This window comes from Emys orbicularis, chromosome 3, assembly GCF_028017835.1.
Source record: "Emys orbicularis isolate rEmyOrb1 chromosome 3, rEmyOrb1.hap1, whole genome shotgun sequence".
Taxonomy (NCBI): domain Eukaryota; kingdom Metazoa; phylum Chordata; order Testudines; family Emydidae; genus Emys; species Emys orbicularis.
In genome coordinates this window covers 171,776,246-171,801,679 of record NC_088685.1, presented here as the reverse complement: position 1 = coordinate 171,801,679, position 25,434 = coordinate 171,776,246, and the positions used below count along the sequence as shown (strand labels likewise).

The window sequence follows — 25,434 nt, the reverse complement described above, 5'->3', positions numbered from 1 at the left end:
ATTGGGCCGCTCGGAGGAGGAGGGGGGGGGGAGAAGCGGGCCGCTCGCCGTCGGGATCCCCTCCGTTTGGGGGGGATCTTGGCTCCTTTTCCCGCCCCTCTTCCCCACCGCTTTGATATATGCTTCTGGGGAGCGGCGCCCCCCTCTTCACCGCCCAGCCATGTCGGCGGCCATCTCTGCCTCGGAGAAGGTGGATGGCTTCACGCGGAAATCGGTGCGCAAGGCTCAGAGGCAGAAGCGCTCGCAGGGCTCTTCGCAGTTCCGGAGTCAGAGCAGCCAGGTGGAGCTCTCGCCTCTGCCCCAGCTTAAAGGTACGGCCCGACACTCCCCAGCACTGGGCTACAGGTGCTGCACTGAGTCGCCCACTGCTGAGCTACTAACCACCTTTCCAGTTCCGAGCTCTGGGCTTCTCCCCGCCCCAGTCCCCAGCTCAGGCTTGTCTTCCCTCTTTTTCCTTTCCTGGATCTCCAAGCCCCGAGCTCGCCTTCTGCTGACCCCTTTAGTCCCCCTTGACCGTTCTCCTTTCTCCCTGTATTGTCCAAGTAGTGACTGTCAGGAGATGTAACCCTCCCACGAATACTTTCAGACCCAGAGCTTGTCTCGTCGGGGGTCCATATTCGTCTTATGTAAACAAACGTCCAATAGTTCTGTTACAATTTGCTGCCTGTTGAAGGATTAACCCAGCTAGTGCCTCAAGATTACAACCCCTTTTCTGAGTAATTGGGATTAAATGCTTGGTTTTGACCCAGCAGGTTAGTGAAATTCCAAATCCTTTCGTGACTGCAAGTTGTGGTGGGGGGAAAGGAAACTGACTGTTTTAAAAATCTTGGCGTGAGTGGAGTTTCCTCTTCCTGTGAGGTGTATTTTACACTGTACTTGTGGTATAGTATTCTAATTTATCCAGAGAAAATGTGTTCTAGATCTGTATCACTTGTTTTGGCCTAATTGCTCCTTCCCACCAGTGTTAGAGGATTTTGAGTAAACTGTTTCTCTTGTTTCAGTTTAATTCTTCACAAATTACCATTAAAAGCTCTTCTCCCACTGGTACAGTCTCACATAGTGCTGCTAGCATCTAAAAATCTTAATTCACCAACATTAAATTGGCCAAATTACAAAGTATTTATATTTTTGTACATTATCTTTTGTCCTAGACCACATTTAAATGTTACAGGGAAATTAGTCTCATGAGGCTATTGCAGGACAGACTCTAGTTTCTTACCAAAATGAACCTAAATCTCCATAGTCTTGCACATATTTTAAATATAAAATTAAAGTTGTGCATGGTCTTTAAAGCCACAATAATACAAAAATGGTGATTAGATGATGAATACAAATTTGTGATTAAGACTGTTTGACAAAATTCAAAAGAACCTTAGACATAAAGATGAGTTGTGTTACTTTAAAGGTTATGCAGCTTATTGATAGCTTCAAAAGCGCATCACGCTTGTCTTGTAAGCAGACTAGTAAAAAGCCCTTGTGAAAAATCCCACCATTATCAGGATTAGACTTGCTGCAAGGTTCAGTATAACATAGTTAACTTAATAGTTTCAGTTACTAGATTTTCCCTGAATCTCCCTATTTAATTTTTTTGCAGTCACAGTTGTATATTTTAAGAAAACACAATGAGAGAAATGTTTTTAACAGACCCACTTAGAGGAAAGTGACTGACTGTGTAGGGGAAACAGTGAAACAAACTATCCAAGTGCTGCTAAATGCAAATAAACAGAGTGGGGGATTTCCCCCCCCCACATCTGTTATAGTCATTACAGCTCCTAAAACAACAGGAGGGGGGAAATATGTTCAAACAGTTGAGTATTCCTTTGACGATCAGTGACTTTTTTTTTCCTATTCACTATCTTATGCAATTTTTGCAAGCTAGTATAATTTTCAGGAAAGATAGTAAAAAAACAAACAAACCTGGAAAAATTGTTTGAAACATGAACTAAGTTCCTACAGTTCATAAGTCTAAACTCCATTGTGCTTTAATAGTCAATACTTGATACATTTTGTTAAAATGGGTTCTTATTTTTATACCTCTAGTAAACCATATTTAAAAACTCAATAGCTGATACCAGAGCCCTTGCATTAGAGATCACGTATGGGTGACTTTCAGCAATATGGTGACTTTTTACACTAATCTTAGGCCCTCATCCTGCAAAGACTCAAGCACATGCTTAACTTCTTGCATGTGTGGTCCCATTGAAGTCTATGGAACTACGTACATGCTTAAAATCTCTGCTGAATTGGGGCTTTGAAGAGTTGGCATTAATCAGTCTAGTGAGGCTTTCAATTTTGTGTGTGCAGTTTTGTCTCCACAATTACTTATACACCTCTACCTCGATATAACGCTACCCGATATAACACAAATTCGGATATAACGTGGTAAAGCAGTGCTCCAGGGGGTGGGGCTGCGCACTCCCGTGGATCAAAGCAAGTTCAATATAACACAGTTTCACCTATAACGCGGTAAGATTTTTTTGGCTCCTGAGGACAGCGTTATATCGAGGTAGAGGTGTACTTGCAGCTTTGGTCACTTAACCATCTCAATCCCTATAAAGTGCCAGAATTGGGGAGTTTAGAAGTCTATAAAACTTTAAACCTGTAAACTGAATCTGTATGGGCAAACACCTGCACAGAGCTCTATGATTGGGGTTGAAGGGACCTAAATTAAGGGTGTGAAATTGTCTGTATTTATTTGTGCTCCCAGTTTATAGGTGCTTCTGTGGATTAAAATTAATCTCACCTGCTTCAAAACATAATTGACCAAAATGTAGTTTCTTTTTAAAAAGACCCTGTCATTAAACTATTTTTCAAAACTGCAAACTATTGATCTATGCTGAGTGCCCCAAATAACCAATCTGAGAGGCAGGTGGCACACTAGTAACTTAAAACTTGCATATTTCCCCCCCATTTCTTAGGAAATTGGTCTAAACTGCAGATTGCTGGCTCCTGCTCCATGTGATTCTCCTGAAGCATACACTGTACTAGTAACAGCACACTTGCCCCCCAGATAGGCTTGGCCTCCAAAAACACATGAACTTTTGTTCCCAGTCATGCATTTTCCCCCCTCAGAAAATACAGTCTGACCTCACTCTAAGACCAGTTCCAAACAGAGTTCTGTGGTGGGTATGATGCTACGACTGTAGTACATCCTGGGTCATTGCATAAAGCAGAAGGCAGTGGTCCTTGGAAGGGGCTAAAAAAGAAAAATGACATTGTTGGTTGCCTAGGGGCATTAAGCGCACACTTCTGAAATTAGGTTAATTTTTTTGTTTTCCCAGACAGCTCTTATTTTTAAAGAAAAGTTAAAGCCTGCTGTGTTAGGAGGGAGTATTCGGTAAATAGAGTTTAGTAGTCAACTGTCACTTTTATTAGACCTAATATATAGTTAACCTGGTTTAGTCACAACTACTCCATCATTTTACAGAAAATGCAAACATAATAAAAATTCCAAAACAACCTGTAAGTTTGTCAGACTGGTCTAGAATGCTCATACTCCTTTCCTGGCAGGAGAGATGCACCAAAAATAATCAGGCAATCATTATTATAAATGTCTGTTTGGGTAAAATATTTTAAAAAGGAACTAATCTAGGAAATGTTGGTGGGTGACTGGAATGTGAACCTCCTAATCAAAAATTGTCTCATACATTTCCACAAGGATATAAGTAGTACTGTTTGAAAACCTGTAAACATTTGTTATATTTACTCCTGGGGGAATTCTGCGCCACTGCGCATGTGCAGAATTCATGTCTCCTGCAGATTTCTTTGCTTCCCAGGCCCCCCCCCTAACTCCCCCCCTCCCCCAAAAGAGACTGACAAGGAAGCTGCAACAGTCTTCCTGTTCCTTTTCACGTTGATTTTGTGAAACTTTAGACAAACGAGGAATTTGTATTATGTACTTGAATTCTAAAATACAACGTTGGGTAACACCAACATTCAAAACCAAGTATCTCTGTGTTAGGGTTAAACACTTGTATTGTTAAACATGTATTATGTAAATACATGCATGTATTTGAGAATATATTTAACACACACACTGCAGTTTAGCAACATATACAATCATGGAATTCTTAAACTTCACTTTAGAAAGCATTATTGTAATTTTACATCAAAATCTGAAACAGTTTTGAAAGTAGTGTATTAGCTTGTGTTTATGAATTGAAGCAAGAAAACTTTTTTACTGATTTAAAAAAAAAAAATGGTGAGACATCAGAAGCAGTGAGACAAGCTTTTTTGCAAAGCAAGCAACTCATTGCTCCTGGAGAGCAAAATTATTTAAGATTAAGTACAGGCAGTAAAGTAGATGTACATATTTCCTATATAACACTCTCCTTTGTACTGTATTTATAAGGAATAAGAATTTCTTGATGGCTTTCTGTAATCTTAAACTGTAAGTCTAGAAAAAAACATTTTCAAACCCTGCACGATAGAAACAAAAGAACAATATTCAAATAGTAAAGTCAAATACGTTTTGTTTATTTAAATTTGTTTCCAAATGAGGCTGGCTCCTGGTGGAAAACGGATTGGCTGCTACAGTGGAAGAATTGGAAGCAGGTCAAAGAATCCATCAGCTGCAAGGCTTGGGAAAGGCAATAGGGTCTCTGTGCTAGGGATGATGACAGTGGGGGAAGAGAATCCTGTAATTAGAGACTTTAATAAGATTTTTCCAGTATAAAAACTTGAACATCCAAATATGGGATCTAAAAATTAGCAACAATAGTATTTACTCCTCAACCCTCCAGGGAGGTAGTTTGGACTTCATTGAAAACCAGATGCTACATCTCAGCTAAGCTTTAATGGCTACATTACAAAAATGTAAATATGTAAAACTTATGTTAAAGTTGAACTTGTACACGACTTAAATCCATCAAGATCAGACTGAACCTTAAATTTATGTTTTGGATATCTGTAATTCATTGTGTTGCAGAGTAACAAATAGTTCTATTCAAAAAGATAGCTATAAAAGTTGTGTAGTAGCGTCAGCCTCCACAGCACCCCATTGTGGCTCACCATCTGTCTCAGCATCATCAGGCAAGGCCAGGAAAACAAACTTAAAACAATAGTACTAACGGAAACATAACATAGCAGGGTCTTCCATCCTACTTTTTTTGATTGAGTTCTGACCCTCCAGGCTATCCTTGGAGGTCCAGTTCCTACCTGAGCCATTGACCTTCTGGACTTTGTTCCTGGAGTCCTTCCCCAATCTGGTTCTCCACAGGCTGGATTCTTATTCACAGTCTACCTCAGGCTATTGGCCTGGGCTTTGGCCTTCTCCAGTGCTTGCTGTAGGAATCTCCTTCTCTTGTCATCCTCTTCCTCCAGGGCCAATCACAGGAGACAACCTCCCCCGTTGAGGTCTCCCAGCCTTTTATGGACATCAATTGATGCTTTCCAGCTGGGTCTGATAACTTAACTAAGCCATCTGATCCACATCTAATTAGGATCAGTTGGGTATGTGTGAGGGATAACTGATCCATCACAGGTAAGGCTGAGCCCAACTCTCCTTAAAGGGCTAGTGAGCCTGTCTCAAGTTTTTGAGTTTCTTTGTAATGTTGTGTTGTCTTGTGCTTCTCCAAAGAAAGCATCCATCAAAAACACTGGCCTGGTCCACTGTAATGTCAGCCTAATAAAAATGTCTTTCCATTATACATTAAGGAAATGTCTGTACAGTATCTCTTTCATAGGTTTGGTGAATTGTTTACTTACATTCCTGAGGATTCACCCTTGGTCACCCTATTATTTCTCTATTTTATATCTCTTATCAAGATCTCCTACAGCTACTAGTATGGTGGATAAGATTTCCTTTGAGGGCAGTAAACTCTTAATTGAGTGGAGGATCTGTGAGGTTTTTTATATAAATGTTACAAATATATTTACAATACACACAGATGTAGCAAAAATTGCTCTTCAGTCTAGCAAGAAATTCATAATTTTGAAAGAGAACCAAGAACAGTTCTTTAGCACTTGATGCAGAATTCTTTTTTTGGATTGGTATGGAGTGCTGTACAAAAAAACCTGAGCAACTGAATTTCTTCCAAATTAAGGAACTATTATTAGTGGAACATCTGGGCTCTAATTCTTACAAGAAGTAACCTTTCTTGTTCTTAGACTTGGATTTTTTAGTTTTAGAATATACTTCCATAAAGTGTAATTCCTAAATATAGAGCCTATTGACAGTCTTCACATGAAGAACTTTTCTATTTAAATCTTTCTCATCTTCTATGTGCCAACTTAGTATCAGATTTCTTTCCATATTCATTGCTTTATAGTTTAGTCAGATATTGGGTTTACAGGTGCTGGGTTTAAAGTAATTTAGCTGTCCAATCAAGAAAGCTAAATGTAATATTTATTGCTCAAGACTTGCTGCATTTATCTGATCAAAAGAACATTACATTAATCTGGGAAGGATATGTGGAACTCTAATAAATTTTTAAGTGAATTCTGTGCTTTTGAACAGTGCCATATTAACAGCCCTTCGGAGACCATTTTTATTTGTCCACAACAGGTATAGGAATCACAGCAACTTTTCAAGATTCCTCACCAATATTCTTGTAACCTGGACTTGAAAGGGCCTAATAGCCATTGGAGGATGATGTAGCTCCTCTTTCATGCCCATGTAATCTTGACACTGTTATCTTGACTGGGAGGTAATGCTAAGGTTGCAGGCCTGATGGAAGGAAGTGAATTTTGAAAAGGGACTTGGAGGAGAGGGTGGAGCCATTGCCTTATTGGGACAATAAATATTAAATAATACCAGTTTTCTGTGTGGTGGTGTGGGGGAAAAAACTGCTAGGAATTGGACTGAATCCAGCAGCTTATTTTTCATAGGCAAATTAATGATATATTTGTCACTGATTGTATTTGGGGTATTGCTTTCCCTTCAGTTTTGCTGCTTTCATGTTCAGGGAAGTTTCTGTCTTAAGGATATTGCTAGTGGATTACCTTTTGACTTACTATATGCAGATCAAGCAGGACTGTCTATAGTAGAGTTTGTGTAACACTTTCCTTTACAAGGTTCTAGTTTTCAGTTGCTTATAACTTTGCTATAACTGTTTGGATTGAAGTTTTCCATGCCAAGTATGGAAAACTTTTTGAACCATGCCTCCGGTTAAATTTTTTAGGCCTTTTCTGCACTGCACAATTTTGTTGAAAAAAGTCAGCTTTTGTCAACAAAATAGTGGAGGTGTACACACTGACATGCTCCTCCCACCAGCGCCGATGTAACTCCCCTGCTATGCCAACATCATAAAACCACCTTAGCGAGAGGTGTAGGGCTTGTGTTGGTGTAGTTAGGGCGCTGCAGTGTAGACGCTGTGTTCCTTACATTGACTGCTGTTCTTATCAATTTCAAGTCTCTGCTGCAGCTGTGAAATTGACAAGAAAGCTGGCTTCTGGCTGCTGCCCAGTCTCTGCTCCAAGCCAGGCTGCTGCCTGGGGAGCCCTGCTGCGCATGCCCCTTCTCCCCCCCATTCCCAGCTGGGAGTGCAGAGGTGAGGAACCCAGGGAAGCAGGTGGGCTCCCAGTGGGGAGCTGTGTTGAGCTGAGAGGGTTGTCTCTCAATCCCCCCCACTTCCCTTCTTCAGTCCGTGGAAGTACTCCTGGTGAGGAGACACACCACCGACAGGACAGTAGTGTGGACACCAGCTACTGCAGTAATTAATGCGGTGGCTGTAAGTCGACCTAACATAGGTTAACTTATCTATGTAGTGTAGACATAGCCTAAGTTTCAACAGAAACAGTTCAGCTGTTTCTAAGAATGAGGTATAGTTAGAGTCATAGAGTTTAAGGCTAGAAGGGTCTACCAGACAATCTAGTCTGACCTCTTGTATATTAGGCCACTAACACCATCCAGCCACCAAGCCCACTTGGAACTAACTTGGAGGAAATTAAACTGTTACGTGCCACAGGTAGAGAATAGAAAGGACTATGGTGCGCCAGTGCCCAGGGCCTCTGCGATGACAGAGAATTGATTATTTGCGATATACCCAGATCCTAATAAGTGACCTGCTTCTCACACTGCAGAGGAAGGCACCCCCTCCTCCACCCTTCCCCAAGGTCCCTGCCAGTCTGGCACGGGAGAAGATTCCATCCAAGCCTCACATATGGCAGTTAGTTAGACCCTGAGCATGTGAGCAAGAGCCAGCCAGCCAAGCACCTGAGAAAATTCTCAGTACCACCTCAGAGCACGGTTCTACCCCGTCCAGTGTCTCATCTCTGGCCATGGCCATCTCCAATCCTTCAAAGGAAGGAGACCAAAAAATCCCCCAACCCAAAATACATTATTGGTGAAAAATTCCCTTCCTGATTTCTACAGGTGGCTGGCTGAAGTCCTCAATCATGAGATTTTAGGACATAAGACATGAACCAGAGGAGACCCCCGCCCCCTCCCAGGCTGCTGAGCCCTGCGCTCTACCACCTTAGGCAACCTGTCATACAACCCCACTATAATTACCTTTAGAGCTTGACAAATTTAAGGTTTATCCCACAGGTCCTATTGGGAGGCTGTTCCAGAGCCTTACTTTCTTGTTAGAAACCTTCTGATTTCCAACCTAAATTTATTCATGACCAGTTCATATCCATTTGTTTTTGTGCCAGCAAAAAAGCTCTTCTTCCTCCATGGTATTTGCCCCCTGATAGATTTATGGAGTGCAATCAGATCTCCTCTCACTCCATTTTGCTAGGCTAAACAAACCAACCTCTTCTAGTCTCCTCTCATAAGACAGGCGTTCCATTCCCCTGATCGTCCTTTGAGCCCTTCTCTGCACCTGTTCCAGTTGGAATTAATCATTTTTGAACATGGATGGCCAGAATTGTACACAGTATTCCAAATGAGGTCTTACTAGTTCCGTGTGCAATGGTATTAATACTTCTCTATTGCTGCTGGAAATACCACTTCTTGATGTATCCTAAGATCACAGTTTTTCACAGTTGCATCATGTAGGTGGCTCATGGGATGGCAATGACTGGTCCATACACCCAGGTCTCTTTCCTCCTCTGTTGCTTTCCATTGATGAACCCTCTGCTTATGGCAGAAATTCTTATTAGTCCCATTTCTATTACTCCGGTCTTCAAGGTTTTCCAGTTCTTCCTACATGATATTTTGATCCTCCACTGTATTGATAATGACTCCAATACATTTAAAAAAAATAGTATTGGAAAACTTACAACTGTTTTTGTTGTGAAGCTCTAGCACCACCCTACTTTGGGGGCAGGTGATTTGAGGTGCTCCATGAAAATCAATCCAAATGTGGTCAAATTATACAACTCTGAAAATTTGTCATTTGCACATGCTTTGTAGAGGCTTCTTGGAGATTAGCAACAAACGTATCCAAAGATTCCATCTGTACTGAGCATGTGTCATCCCCCCCTCAGAGGTGCTGCAGTTGCTTCTCTCAACTGCTGACAGGTCAGGCACTGGAACAGAGAGCTCTTATTGCTAACGGCTGCTGGAGCTCAGGAATAGGAGGAAATGGGTTGACTTAAATGCTAGAGCAGAGTGTGTTTGGGAATCAGGCAGGTTGGGATGATAGCAGCAGAGGGAGACAGCATGGGGAAGAGAAGGACAGAAGGGTCTTACCACTACTAGCCCATACTCCCCTCTAGAACCTGAAATAAGACCCAGGATTGAGAGTTTCAGCATTCCTCTGCTCTCAGAAGATAGCAGTTAAACCTTCTGGCAAAGTGTTTCTCATCTCCCTCTTTGTTAGACTCTGCATAGTTTTCTATTATGAGTCTGATTTTGAACTTCCCATGACTTTTAATAAAGCTAAACCAATCTGCCTGAAATTTCACAGGCATTTTTCTTATGCCGCTCTACAATTTTTCTGTAAATCTTTAAAAACAAATCAAACAAGGTGTTTGGAAATACAAGGCTTCATAAAATGAATTGAGTTTACTTGGCATTGTTCTAACTCCTTGTTTCATCATAACTTAGAAACCTTGTGGTTTCAGAGCACCAGATTTGGTTTCATCTGTTTGTTTTAGTGAGAAGTGTGTGTGTGTGTGTGTGTGTGTGTGTGTGTGTGTAGAGAGAGAAAGTTAGATCCAAAATGCTAGATCCTAGTCAGCTACATATTAAGTCGCAACTAGCCAGAGGTCACTATCAACTAAAGCAAGGGACATGAGGGCCAATACCAGTGATGACCAGGGCAATAGCATGGTGAGAATTGTAGGGACTCTTCTATCTGCTAAAAAGTGGGGCATAATGCTGTTATGAATGCTGGAAGTGGGGGGAACAGAGGGTTAAGAGTTGAATTATTCTGTGTCTCCTGGCTTCTAGCAAGAAAGGGTCTTCACTCTTCAGCCTCTGTCTTGAGTCCTCTTGCCTCACATTGAATAAAAATGTACATTTTGCTTTGTTGCTGAAAGGGAAATCTGTACCAAGCATAAGTACTAGAGCTGACTGCAGATTTCAGAAGACAGCACTGCATCAGTTAATATTTGGAAGGTTTTTAAATTTATTTTCTGAAGAATTTAAAATTACATTTGAACTATTCCTTCAGTTACCGGTAAAAGTTTTCTATTTGTCATGAGTGAGTGTTGAATGTTGACTTAAAAAAAATTTCCTCATGAGTAGTGGGCCCTGATGAGGCATTTATAAACTTATCATGATCCTGATGGGAAGAGCAGTAGAACAGAAAATTATGGGTATGTTTGGGAGAAGTGTGTGTGTATATACACATGTAAGAGGAAGGGGGAGGGATGGAGGAGGCAGTTGGGTGGGTCCAGAGGAGAACAGGTGTTGCATGGGATGGGAAAGCTGGTCTGAAGAGGAAAGTAATGCCACAGCAGTTATTCTAAGAAGGGGGAGGGATCAGTTTTGACCTTGCCCCTAACAGCTCACAGAACAGCTGAAAACCAGGGGATACACCTATCTTCAAACAGTTGCACATTATTACATAAGTGACTGAAAATTGAGATGTGATCTAACTGGGCTACTTTATTCTTGCTGTTAATATACCACATTGCTACATTTAAACTGAAGTGCATCTTTCATGACAACTACTCCTGCCTTCTTTAAAGCTTTATTGGGGAAGGGGGGGAGGTTTTCAAATCTATTTACTAGAATTTATTACGTTCAGGATAGCTGTTAGTTCCCCAAAAGTATATGGGGTTTCAAATCTAAAAGCCTTCTGCTTATGTAAGATTTGGCATAGGCACATCTCTACTGTATTTGGAGTTAGAAAACTCAGAAAGGTTGGATCAAAAATTAGGTTGCTTATGTGTGAGGAACACAGTGGTGGGGAATTGCTTTTATGAATGTACAAAACCAAAGCTGAGTCCACAGGCAAACCACAAATAAAATGGACTTAATATGTCCTTGTCAGAACATCCTTACCAAAATGTCTCCATGTCCACATTTTCATGCGGACTTAAGGGAAAGGTCACCGGAGAGAATGAAGAGAGAGGGCAAAGTTCAGGTTGTTTTTGTAACTTAAACTGGGTATTTCTGTATACTCAACTTTTTTTTGTTACTGTAGCTTTGAACTTACAGCCTTTCAAGTGTGTTTTTTGAGACTGCATTATTCTCAAGGGGTTTTCCCTTTAATAATGGGATAGTTGAGACTGAGTTAAGGTTGTCAATATCTAAACTTTATGCTTTGGATCACTTATGTAATTTGAAAAACTAAAAAGGTTCCAGGTTTCTATAGTATAAAGGAATGAACCAATAATGAGGCACCTTAAAATAATAAAAATATGGAATATGGTGTTACTGCTGGGGGGACAATGCCTTTTTTGCTTTCTATGATGTGTACAAGCTGCCTTGAAGATTGTTGTTCAAAGATTTTTTTTTCTGCCTGTTTTATACTTTAGGGTTTGACTGACCTAAAACATCTTGATGACAGAAGAACTAGATATCACAAAAATCAAGAGTGAAAGCTGAGCAATTGAAATAGAGAAGGAATTTTTAGTCAATTTCAGTTTTTTATAAATGCTGATTAAAGGATGGCTTTGTCAAAGATTCACCACCACGCTCTCAGTTAATATATGAGGGTCTACAATAAAGATGCACAGAGACATCCAGCAGGTCCCCCAACAAAAGGTGGGAGGATCAGATTTGATGTTGCGAATATTTAACGTAAAAAATAAGGGAAAATAACTTTAAGAAGAAGAAAAAATTCTAAGATGTCATCTTTGCACATCATAATGGTCACAGGCCCAATTAAAAAAAAAAAAATCCTTTGCAAGCCACCCTTACAAAATTGAATCTTATTTAAGTGCAGTATCCATCACTACTGAACTCTGAAGAACCATTGTGAGTGTGCGGAGGGGAAGGGTGGACTTCAGTGCTGATAAAAACTAGTTCAAACATAATCTGTTGTAGGACTGGAGGCTTAATTTCAGCACCATTTGTAATGAGGTTCTGCACTGATTTAAAAAGATTGCGCGTATATATTTGCTAAAGTATCCCTCATTAATGACCAGGGATGAAAACTTGTCTCCACTGAAGTCAGAGGGAGTTTTGTCACTGGAAGCCAGAATTTCACCTCAGGTATCAATCTAATTATCTCAAAATTCTTGTCTACTATAACAAAATATTCTCTTTTTTTGTCTTGGAAATATTTTGAAAATAATTATATTTGGCAATTTTCTAAAATTGATTAATCCAAAAAGTCTAATTTCTCCATATTAAGATTCATATGTAGCGGGGGGGAGGGGAGAAGGACAGTTTTGCAAAACAGCTCAGGAAAACTGGATCTTTCCTCTATTAGCAAAATGTTTCTGCTAGATTAGACCAGTGGTCTCCAAACTTTTTTGACTGCGCACCCCATCAGTAAAAAATTTTTGAGCACGCACCCCCTGCTCCCGGGAAAAAAAAAGGTCCTTTTGTTGAAGCAAAAAAACAAAAACAAACAACCGCTCGGATTCCCGGCCGAACTGCCGAAGGGGCGGGGAAAGTGGCGGTGTTCCTCCTGCCACGCACCCCGAAGGATCCTCTTGCGCGCACCCCACTTTGGAGACCACTGGATTAGACCACATGCTTCCTCTTCCAAGTATGTTGAATTTTAAGTACATCTGCTAACTCAAATAGAATCCTAGAAATATAGGCTCTGGAAGGGACCTCGAAGTCACCAAGTTCAACCCTTACGCTTAGGCAGGACCAGGTAAATCTAGGCCATCTCTGGCAGGTGTTTGTCCAACCTGTTCTTAAATACCTCCAGTTATGGGGATTCCCCAACTTCCTTTGGAAGCATATTCCAGAGCTTAATTACTCTTATACAATAGTTAGTTTTTTCTGCTATTTAACCTAAATCTCCTTTGCTGTAGATTAAGCCCATTACTTCTTGTCCTATTTTTACTGGACATGGAGAACAATAGATCATTGTCCTCTTTATAACAGCCTTTAACATATTCGAAGACTGTCATCAGATCCCACCCTCAGTCTTCTTTTCTGAAGACAAAACATGCCCAGTTTTTTTTAACCTTTCTTCATAGGTCAGGTTTTCTAAACCCTTTATTATTTTTCTTGCTCTCCTCTGTTCTTTCCAGTCTTTCTTAGGGGTTGTCTACACTTACATTTTATAGCACTCTAACTTGCTGGCTCAGGGGTGTGAAAAATCACCCCCCGAGCACAGCAAGTGTGAGTGCTTTAAAGTGCTAGTGTAAACAGGCTCCGAGCGCTGGGAGCTAATCCCCTCGTGGAGGTGGATTACCAGGAACACTGGGAGAGCTCTCTCCCAGCGCTCGCATGCGACCACATTTGCACTTCAAAGTGCTGCCGCGGGAGCGTTCTCGCAGCAGCGCTTTGAAGTTTCCAGTGTAGCCATGCCCTTAAAGTGTGGTGCTCAGACCTGTACACAGTACTGCAGCTGAGGCCTTACCAGTGCCAATATAGTACTTTGCACTTGTCTTTATTGAATTTCATCTGGTTGAATTCAGATCAATTCTCCAATTTGTTAAGGTCTTTGGAATTTTAATCATGTCCTCCAAATTGGTTGCAGCTCCTTCCAGTTTGATGTCATCTGCATATTCTGTAAAAATACTCTCCACTCCATTATACAAGGCATTAATGAAAATATTGAATAGTACCGGACTTGAGACTGATCCCTGTGTGATCCCAATAGATATGTCTTCAGAGTATAACAGCAAACCATTGGTAATTACACTTGGAGTATGGTCTTTCAACCAGTTGTGCACCCACCTTACTGTAATTTCATCTAGACCACATTTGTTTGAGAATGTCATGTGGGACTGTTAGTATCCTTACTAAAATCAAGATATAGCTATTGCTTCCCCCCCAATCCACTAAGCCAGTAACCCTTTCAAAGAAGGTACACCTCTACCTCGATATAACGCTGTCCTCGGGAGCCAAAAAATCTTACTGCGTTATAGGTGAAACTGGGTTATATTGAACTTGCTTTGATCCACCGGAGTGTGCAGCCCCGCCCCCCCAGAGCACTGCTTTACCGCGTTATGTCTGAATTCGTGTTCTATCGGGTCGCGTTATATCAAGGTAGCGGTGTAATTAGATTGGTTTGGCATAATTTGTTCTTGACAAATCCATGTTGGCTATTCCTTATAACCATGTTTATCTTCTGGATGCTTACAAATTGATTGTTTAATAATTTGGTCCAGATTGTAATTCCCCAGTTCCCCTTTATTCCCATTTTTAAAGATAGGTACTATGTTTGTCCTTTTCCTCTGGGACCATACCCATTCTCCATGAGTTCTCCAAGATAATGGCTAACAATTCTGAGATTGCTTCAGCTAGCTCCTTAAGTACCCTAGGATTAATTTCATCATGCCTTGCTGACTTGATTACACCTAATTTATCTAAATATTCTTTAACCTGTTCTTTCTCTATTTTGGCTTGCTTTCCTTCTTCCTTGTTAATATTAATTGTGTTAATTATCTGGTCACCATTCACTATTTTAGTGAAGATTGGAATAAAATAGACATAAAATACTTTAGGGGCATGAGAAAGTTGAAGTGTAGGTCCTCTACTCAGCTGGGCAGGAGAGCTAATTGATGATATCAAGAAGGCTGAGATGTTGTTGCCTTTTATGTCCCTTGCTCAGTGTAACTCATTCTGTGCCTTAGCCTTTTAGATTTTGTCCTTATATTCTTGTGCTGTTCATTTGTATGCCTCCTTAGCAATTTGTTCATGTTTCCACTTTTTGTAGGATTCCTTTTATATTTCCGGGTCAGTAAAGAGCTCCTGATGGGGCCATATTGACCTATTGCTCTTCTTCCTACCTTTCCTTTGCATCAGGATAGTTTGCAGCTCTGCTTTTAATACTATCTCCTTGACAAACTGCCAGCTCTCCTGAACTCCTCTTTTCCCTTATATTTTCTTCCCAGAGAACCTTACCTACCAGTTGTTTGAGTTTAAAATCTGAAGTCCATTGTCCTTATACTGCTGCTCTCACTCCTTTCTTTCCTTAGAATCATGAAATCTGTCCTTTCATGATTACTTTCACCCAGATTGTCTTCCACCTTCAGATTCGCTACCACTTCCTCGCTGTTGGTCGGAATGAAGTCTGAAATGGCAGTCTCCCATGTTACTTCCTCAATTTCTGAAACAAAAAGTTGTCCCCAATACATTCCAAGAACTTATGGGAAAATTTGTGTTTTGCCATATTACTTTTCCAGCAGATATCTGGGTAGTTAAACTCCCCCATTACTACCAGGTCTTGAGGTTTAGGTATTCTAGAAATGCTTCATCCACCTCCTTATCCTGATTTGGTGGTCTGTAGTAGACCCCTACCATAACATCACCCCTATTTTTTGTACCCCTTTTATCTTTACCTAGAGACTTTCAACTGGTCTGCCTCTCACCTCCTTCTGAATCTCAGAACAAGTGTATATGTTGTTGATGTATAATGCAACAGCATCTCTTTTTATCCTGCCTGTCCTTCCTGAACAAGGTATACCACTCTATACCTATATTCCAGACATGAGACTTATCTCACCAAATCTCTGTGATGCCAATTAAGTCATAATTTAGTTTATGTATTTGCATTTATGTATAGACGTAGAATCATAGAAATTTAGCACAGGAAGGGACCTTGATAGGTCATCTAGTCCAGTCCCCTGCACTGAGGCAGGACTATGTCTAAGATGTTGAGCAGAGTTCTCCACAGATTTCCCTCTTGTTGCTCCTATGACTCTATTGTAATTCTCCACATCCTTCCCCTCCCAACATCTAGCCCTCTTTAAGGTAATCTATTTTATACTTACCTGTGAGGTTTTGTCACTTGCCCCCTTTGAACCTAGTTTAAAGCCTTCCTCACTAGGTTGGCGAGTCGGTGTAGGAAGATGCTCTTCCCTTTCTTGGTCAGGTGAACCCAATCTCTTCCCAGTAGATCACCTTCTTGGAACATCATCCTGTGGTTGAGGAAGCCAAAGCTTTCCCATTGACACTATCTGCACAGCCATGCATTCATCTGCAGGATGCACATGTCTCTGCCTTAGCCCTGACCCTCACCTGGGAGGATGGATGAGGACACAAACTGGACCTCTGATTCCTTCACTCTTGCTCCCAGAGCCCTGAAATCACTGCTGATCTGCCCAGAGTCATACCTGGCAGTATCACTAGTGCCCACATGGATGAGCAGCATAGAGTAGCAGTCAGGGGGATGGATGAACCTCTGCAGCCTTTCTGTAATGTCTTGAACACAGGCTCCAGGTAGACAGCACACCTCCCAGGACATCATATCAGATTGGCAGATGGATGCCTCTATCCCCCCTCAGAAGGGGTCTCCAACCACCAGCACACTGCACTGCTTCCTCTTGGGTGTGGTGGCTGTGAGCCTCCCAGCCTTGGGGGTAGATGGCTCCTCCTCAGCCATTGAGGTCTGCCAGTATGCCAGTACAGCATACCAGTTCTTCACCTTGATGGATGGGGCACCTGGGTGGGGGGTGGAGCACTGTCTACTGCTCAAGATGGCCAGCAGCCAGTCTCCTCCCTATAGAGCAGCCGATTCCCCTTCCTCCTCTAATGCTGCTATAGTTATCACTATTTAGCTAATATCCTCTGTGCCTGATGTTTCCATGTATATCCTGTCGATGAAGTCCTCATACTCCTGGAGGCTATGCAGACAAGCCACCTTCTCCTGCAGCTCTTACCTGCTTCTGTTGGTGGAGTCTCTCAGGAAACCTCTCTCACATGGGGTGATTTCCCCCTGCCTGGCTTTCTTCAGCGGGGACATGCAGGCCACATTCACAGGAAGTCAAGACCAGGGTATGGGTGAAGCCTCCAGGGTCAGCCTGCCTGTCTGGCGGGGAGGGGGCTCACAGGTGCAGGCAGAAGAGCAGCTAGCAGTGATATTAGTGACATGCTGTCTTCCTCCCATTGCAGAGTTATCCTTGTAGAGTACCTGTGAGTTAAAGATTCATGTGGTATTTTTTCCCTATCTTCCTGTACTACTGTGAGCTGTCTCTGTTGCTGCTACTCCTTTGCAAAATAAAAGGTTCTTTTTGCTTTGTGAAAAGAGAGTATAGGAGCATTTCTTTACTTTGTTTCTATAGTATTGTTTTTTTTAATTTTCCAAGCATTTGTGACCTTGACTTGTATTTTCCAGTGTTTATCATTTTGCTCCTGCATTTTACTTAAAAGGTTAATTGTATACTTAGACTGTGGGGGCGGTTATTGTTTATATTGGCTTTCAGAAGCAACTTTTAACTTGGAAAGGTCCATTTATGGCATGTTTCATTGGCAACCCAAGTATCCTTATGAAATGTGCTATGATTTCAGTCAAACTGGAGTTTTACAGTTCACTTCTTAATGGAGAGAATGCATTCAGATGGTGTAAAGAGTTCCCTCTTTCAAACTTAAATGGTGCAAAGGAAGAAGCAATTCACTTAGGCCATGATTCAGCAAAACATTTATGCATGTACCTTTGCATGAAGTACATGGATTTATGCATGTGCTTGAAATTAAGCCTGTACTTAAGTACTTTGCTAAATAGGGATGGACTTAATCACATGTTTAAGTGATTTCTGAATCCAACCAACCCTTTAGAGTGTCAGACACGCAGTCTCTAGGGTCATTTTTGTTTTCCTAGGTCTTTTAGGCTTTGTCTTCACTGCTAAAAGTGCATCTTTTACATTATGGTAATTTAGGATTGGTCTAAACTGAAAAATTTTACCAGCTTAGCTATGTTGGCTAGAAGTATTGGGGGGGGGGGGGAGAAATCACCTCTCCTAGTCGACATAGCTCTGCCAGCAATACCTTGGTGTAGATCCAAGTAAAGTGACTGAATAGTGCTTTTGTTAGGATAGCTAATGTTGTTCAGGGTGGTGCTGTAGCTATGTTGGTCTTCCTCGTGCTTAGAGTTTCTCTAACCACATCGAATAAAACTTTCAGAATGTTGTGAAACAGCCTATGCTCTCTTCCTACCCTATCAACTTCTCCACACTCAAAAATTCTGTAGCATGAATACTGTCACCATTTGACTATAACAAAGTGCATTGGGGACAGAGAGCTGGGCTGGGGAGGAGGGCCATCTATAAACCACATAGCATCCTTTACTTGTCCTCAGTTCCCTGCAAACCCACATAAGTATACCTCCCTAACTTAATGCTCTCTCCTCCAAAAAACCCTTTGTTAAAAAGCTAGGAAATTTGCTGACAAAACTTTAATGCGGAGTTAAGGTTTCTTTGTGGTGCCTTATGCCCTTCCAGAATGTGTGGGGTTCAGTTGTACACAAACCTCTAAAACCCAGGAAAGTACGTGGGGTACTCCCTCCCACCCTTTTGCAACTATAACTCTAATCTCTTTTAGCGATGCTCCAAAATACCCATCTCTCTCTCTCTCTCTCTCTCTCTCTCTCTCTCTCTCACACATTAATACCGTAGGACAAAGTAGAACACCTTCTCTTTGCTAAGGCAAAACGTAAGTTTAGGTCAGGCATAGCAAACAAGAACTATCTATACTTGGTCAAACTCTAATCCACCTTCACATAAACCACCGCAGACTTGCTAAATGTTACAACTCCATCACCAGACTGCTGCTAATTCCATGACAGGAAGACCCCTGTGCAGTACTATTGACACAACCTACAAAACTCAGTGCTAAAATTAGGCTTACTTGATCCCTCAAGGTACATGGTTGTCTCATATCACTGTTCTGGCAACCTGCTCTAACTGATCCCTCCACTGTTCTGATACACCAAACACAGTGCATGCAGCTGGAGTGCATACAGATTACTGCTGTAATTCAAATGTGACAAACAATACACGTGATGACACATTCTTTGTTCCTGCCTATTATGTCATGAGCCATTACTGAACCATTTCTAGTGGCTAATGTGAATTCCAGGGGACAGAGTTAAGGTTGCATTGCCCTGTTCTACAGGGAGTGCTGTCTTTCAAGATTTTGATTCCAATCTCCACGTCTGGAAGGGAGGATTGTACTTGCTTTACTGGACTCGTATATTGTGTCTTGGACAAACTAATGTAGGAAGTAAGGAAAATTACACATTTTCCTCCTATGAACAGTAGCCGAAAGCATCATCTGCTTAAGCAGATACTCTTCTTGCACAGAGCTGCATTGAAGATCTCCTGGTACCATATGGCAAACTTTGTTTCTAAACAGAAGGTTTTCAATCTGTACATTGATCAGATTCTCTGTATTATCTTACTACTTAAGTTATTTCCATAAAACATCTGCCCTGTTGCACTTGAGACTTGCCTAATGCCACACAGCAAGTCAGTGACAGGGCTGGAGCTAGAACCAGGTCTCCTTAATCCCAGTCATGTGGCCTATCAACTGCACTATATGGCTATAGGACTGGTGTCCCACACTGAATCTCTATCTCTTTTATGGCCCTCAAGAAATCTGAGAGTTTTTGAATGAAGCTGTACATCAAGAATTTAACAAGTACACCAAGTATTTGAGGTTCAAGATAGCGGTATAACTGTGCCTACATTGCGGGGTTGCTGCTTTAATTATAATGGCATAATTAAAGCTGCAAAAAGTATAGACAAGGCCTTAAATACAGTTAAGCCCACTGTCTAAAGTGACTCCTGAAATTCCATTTGGTGACTACCATGGTGTCCTCTCATAGCAAACCCAGGATAAATGTGCCCGCCCCTCTGCCAAATGGGAATTTATTGTGCATAAAGGCCTTGTCATGGAGCAGGTAGCATGCTGACTTGGCATAACTAGCTTCACAAGAGCATCTTTCTTACAGTGATTGCAGTTTAAAAAAATTTCTAACAGTTGGGAAAGTTTTTTTTTTTTAATGATATTTTTCACTGTCTGTATAGGAAATATAAAGGAAAATATTCCCACTGATTTTAGTGGCATCACGGTATAAGATTGATGGCAACACTGAAGAATTCAGTGTGATATGGGGAAGAATTTCTCTTAAGAGAACATGTGTGAGAGGTATATTAGATCTCTAGAGACCATTAGATAATGGTCATTTCAAACTCTGTCAAGTGCTTGGTTCTTCTTCAAGTGGTTGCTCATATCAATTCCAATCAGGTCCTTTCGCGACTCATGGGGTCCCCGTTCGAACCGCTGGCCACGTGCTCCCTCCTGTATCTTTCCTGGAAGACAGCTTTCCTGGTCGCCATTACGTCAGCGAGATGCGTCTCCGAGCTGAAGGCCCTCACCTCGGAACTGCCTTCCACAGCCTTTCACAAGGATAAGGTACAACTCAGAACTTTCTCCCCAAGGTGGTGTCGGCCTTGCACACCAGCCAGGATATTTTCATGCCCGTCTTTTACCCGAAACCTCAATCTGGTACCTGGGAACAGCGACTGCATTCCCTCGATGTCCGCAGGGCCCTAGCTTTCTATATCGAGTGCACTAAGCCGTTCAGGAAATCGACTGGGCACTTCGTTGCGGTGGCAGACCGGGTGAAGGGCCTCCCGGTCTCATCTCAAAAATTTCCTCCTGGATCATGTCCTGCATCCGTGCTTGCTATGCGCTGGCCGGTGTGCCGACCCCAGCTCTCTCCATACGCTCCACTAGGGCCCAGGCCTCGTCAGCGGCGTTCCTGGCCCAGGTACCAATCCAAGAAATCTGCAGGGCAGCGACTTGGTCCTCGGTGCATACCTTTGCCTCGCATTACGCCATCGTCCAGCATGCCAGAAACGACATGGCTCTGGGTAGAGTAGTACTGCAGTCAACATTCCTTCACTCTGACCCCACCGCCTAGGTAAGGCTTGGGAGTCACCTAATTGGAATCGATATGAGCAAGCACTCGAAGAAGAAAAAATGGTTTCTCACCTTTGTAACTGTTTGAGATGTGTTGCTCGTATCCATTCCAAACCCGCCCCCCTTCCCCTCTGTCGGAGTAGCCAGCAAGAAGGAACTGAGGGAGAGCAGGGTGGCAGAGTCCTATATCGAGGGCCATGCAGGTGCCACTCTAGGGGGCTCCACAACCGACCCGACGGATGCTGCTAGGGGAAAGACTTTCCGACGGCCGTGCACGCAGCACGTACACACCTAATTGGAATGGATATGAGCAACACATCTCGAAAAACAACAGTTACAAAGGTGAGTAACTCTTTTTTTATTACTGTCTGAGTTAAGGATGTTAGTGCAATGTTTTTTCAAGGCTTTCTTCAGTATTTTAGGGAAGATGACCAAATATTTGTTGTTCTGACTTTCTGAAAGTTGCTTCTAAAGTTGGCTTTTTGTGCACTGTAACAATTAGTCTTGACAGTTAAACCACTGGGACTGCTCAGGTGTCTTTATCTGCTTTTTGTTACTAATTAAATTACAGTTTGAGAATTAAAACTCAATTTCTTCATTGATAAGTTCAAATGAGTAAGCTGTATTATAGTTATAGCTCTTAAGTGCTTTCTAAACTATTTTATAAGAGCCTCATTATGTTGTAGGTACTACGCAAGTGAAAACAGATTTCAGATTCCCATTTGAGGAATGCTATCATTTTAGGGGCAATGCCAAGAAAAGCTACATGTCCTGTACTCCTGTGCCAGTTTCCTAAATTAGCCTCTCTGGATTGCATCCTCAGCATGTCACTGTGATATGGTAGTGCTGTGCTGCTATGATCAGATACTTACTCAAACCACCCATTGTAGAATAATAGAGGAGATCCTAATTACATAAATTTTAATTTAGGAATAGCTGTAAAAATACTCCTCCTTCGAGTGCTTGCTCATGTCGATTTCAAGTAGGTGTGTGCGCATTGCGTGCACAGTCACCAGAAGGCTTTTCCCCTAGCAGTACCTGTCGGGTCGGTCCAGGCATCCTCTGGAGTCGTGCCTTCATGGCTCCGCATATGGGGCCCCGCCGACCTACTGCCTCTCCAGTTCCTTCTTGCCACCAGTGACGGTCCTTGGAGTGTTCTTTCTCTCGTTTCGAGTGATCCCCTAGTAGTTTTCTTTAATATCTATAAATAGTTAAAATACATTCATTATAAGAGTTAGTTTGAATCCTGGTTAGCATGGGTTTCTCCCCCGTTCCCTTCCCTCTCCCAGGGCTTGGGCATGCCTTGGTCCCAGGGGTTTAAACCATGTGGGGTCTGCCAGAAACCGATGCCAAGGGGTGACCCCCACACGTCCTGCCTGAAGTGCCTGGGGGAATCCCATCAAACAGACAGGTGTAAAAGCTCTAGAGGATTCTGCCCCCACACCAAGAAGGAAAGGAACCACAGTGTTTATGTTGCTGACGGAGGCAGCCCTACAGCCACAGTTGGAGTTGAACCCCATGGACCCGGCAGCGGGCTCCTCAGCATCAGTGCGCAGCACACCAGCCTCAGTTGGATTTTTGGCACAGGAAGACTGACGGGGCGCTTCCCTGCTCGAGTGCCTGAGCATGAGTTTGCTAAAGGAGTGGGACCTGTGCCAGGCCACTCCTTGCCTGTACAGCAGCTGGCACTGTCAACTCTGGGCCCACAGAGGGGTCCGTCGAGTCCGGCGCCAGTGGAGAAGGGTCAAGTGGAGGACTTAGACCTTCCCTCCACACCAGAGACCTTCAAGGCAGCCAAGGACCTCATAGCCCTGACGGGTCCACACTCTCCCGACCAGCATGAGAGATCATCGGCCCCAAAGCCTCTGGCACTGCACAGAACACCGGTGCCATCCAGGTATGAACAGGCAATGACACATCGCTCGCCCTCTCCCCAGCACTGCCTGGCACCATGCAGCCTTGGTCACCGCGCTCGAACTCCTGGGCGTCTGACTCTGAGGTGGACTCCTACGTGTCAAGGAGGAGCCGGCACCAGGGACAGTGACAATCCCAGAGACCGGAAACGGTACAGGCCTTTCCACCCATGCCATGGTCAGTGCAGTGGCCCTTCTGGACCCGATGGGCATACTATCAATCCCAGGAGTCCATTTCCAGGTGATCCTTCTCAGCCACATCTGATGGACGAGCTGCATCCCGGACCAGGGAGCTCTCTCGTGGCACCACCATGGCTACCGCTACCAGTGCCGCCACCGCGTACATCACTGTCACCACGGCTGGCACCACAGCCAGCACCGCAGTCGATGCCACAGCCGGCGCTGCATACAGCATCGAGTCGGGCATAGCCGCAAATGACTGGGACCGTTTCAATGAGCTGGACGGGCAGAAAAGTCCCACTCTGGCCCGGGCCTCCTGATGAGGCAGTGGCGGGAACCTTTTTGGGGCCTCCCCCACCGGACAGTAGAGCCCACCTGGAACTTTGGGCACAGAATCTAGGTATCCAAATGGATGAGGTCACCGAGGTGTTGGACCCTATGGTGGACATCTTATTCCTCATGAGCCCCACCAGGGTGGCTCTCCTCTGATTAAGACCATTCAGGAAACTACTAAGACCTTATGGCAAACACCGGCCTCTCTGACCCCCACAGCAAAAGTGGTCGAAAGGAAATATTTTTGTGCCTTCCAAAGTGTACGAATATCTCTTTACACGTTCCTAACCGGACTCCGTGGTAGCGGTGGTGGTCAATGAGCGGGAGATGCAAGGGCAGCAGGGGCCCACTCCCTGGGCAAACTATGCAAAGAAGCTGGATCTCTTTGGGAGGAAGGTGTACTCCACCAGAGGGCTTCAGCTTTGTATTGCAAACCAGCAGGTGATTCTCAGTTGCTACAATTTTAAATCCTGGGATACAATGTCTAAATTTATGGAGCTTGTCCCAGCAGGCTCCAAGTCTGAATTCTCGGCCTTGGTGGATGAGGGCAAGAGGGTGGCAAGGACCTCATTGCAGGCCACGATGGACTTGGCAGACTCAGCAACCCACACCATGTCCTCAGGGATTGCAATGCGCCATTGCTCCTGGCTGCAGGCCTCTGGCCTCCCGGGGGAGATTCAACAGACTATTCACGACCTCCCTTTCGAGGTCTCCACTTTGTTTTCAGAGAAAACGGACTTGAAGCTGAAGAGTTTAAATGACTCCTGAGCCACTCTGAAATCTCTGGGGCTGCATACACCAGCCACCCAGCATAAACACTTTAAGTCCAAGCCTATGTCCCGACTGTATCAAGGGCATTCTAGGCAGGACTACAATAGGAGAAGGGGCAGAAACCAGAATCAGCATCTCCAGTCTCAAGCCCCTAACAACCAGGGGTCAGGGTCATTGAGACAACCGCTGGGCCCTAGGAAGGCTTTTTGAAGATATGCCTGGGGCGACATACCAACCCAAAGCCTGAATCTCTTATTACTAGGGCTGTCAATTAATCACAGTTAACTCACGCAATTAACTCAAAAAATTTAATTGCAATTAAAAATATTAATCTCTATTTAATCGGCGTTTTAATTGCACTGTTAATCAGTAGAATACCAATTGAAATTTATTAAATATTTTGGATGTTTTTTCTATATTTCCATATAGATTGATTCCAATTACAACACAGAATACAAAGTGTATATTTTTATTACAAATATTTTCACTGTAAAAATGATAAAAATAGTATTTTTCAATTCATCTCATACAAGTACTGTAGTGCAATCTTTGTTGTGAAAGTGCAACTTAAAAATGTAGATTTTTTTTTATTACATAACTGCACTCAAAAACAAAACAATGTGAAACTTCAGTGCCTACAAGTCCACTCACTCCTGCTTCTTGTTCAGCCAATTGCTAAGACAAACAAGTTTGTTTACATTTACAGGAGATAATGCTGCCCTCTTCTTTCTTACAATGTCACCAGAAAATGAGAACAGGCATTTGCATGGCACTTTTGAAGCCGGCATTGCAAGGTATTTACGGGGCCAGATACGCTAAGCATTCGTATGCCCCTGCATGCTTCGGCCACCATTCCAGAGGACATGCTTCAATGCTCGTTAAAAAAAATGTGTTAATTAAATTTGTGACTGAACTCCTTGCGGGAGACTTGTCTGTCCCCTGCTCTGTTTTACCTGCATTCTACCATATATTTCATGTTATAGTGGTCTCGGATGATGACCCAGCACATGTTCGTTTTCAGAACGCTTTCACTGCAGAGTTGACAAAACGCAAAGAAGGTACCAATGTGAGATTTCTAAAGATAGCTACAGCACTTGACCCAAGGTTTAAGAATCTGAAGTGCCG

General features: G+C 42.9%; 1 protein-coding gene across 1 annotated transcript in view; it reads left to right on the top strand.

Annotated features, from left to right (window-relative positions):
- Nucleotides 1–160: 160 nt before the first annotated feature.
- Nucleotides 161–25,434, top strand: part of PPP2R5A (protein phosphatase 2 regulatory subunit B'alpha) — a 99,299-nt gene continuing 74,025 nt past the window's right edge. Inside the window, exon 1 of the mRNA XM_065400306.1 lies at nucleotides 161–311. Within this exon, the coding sequence (XP_065256378.1) occupies nucleotides 161–311 (151 nt within the window). The remainder of the gene's footprint in view (nucleotides 312–25,434) is intronic.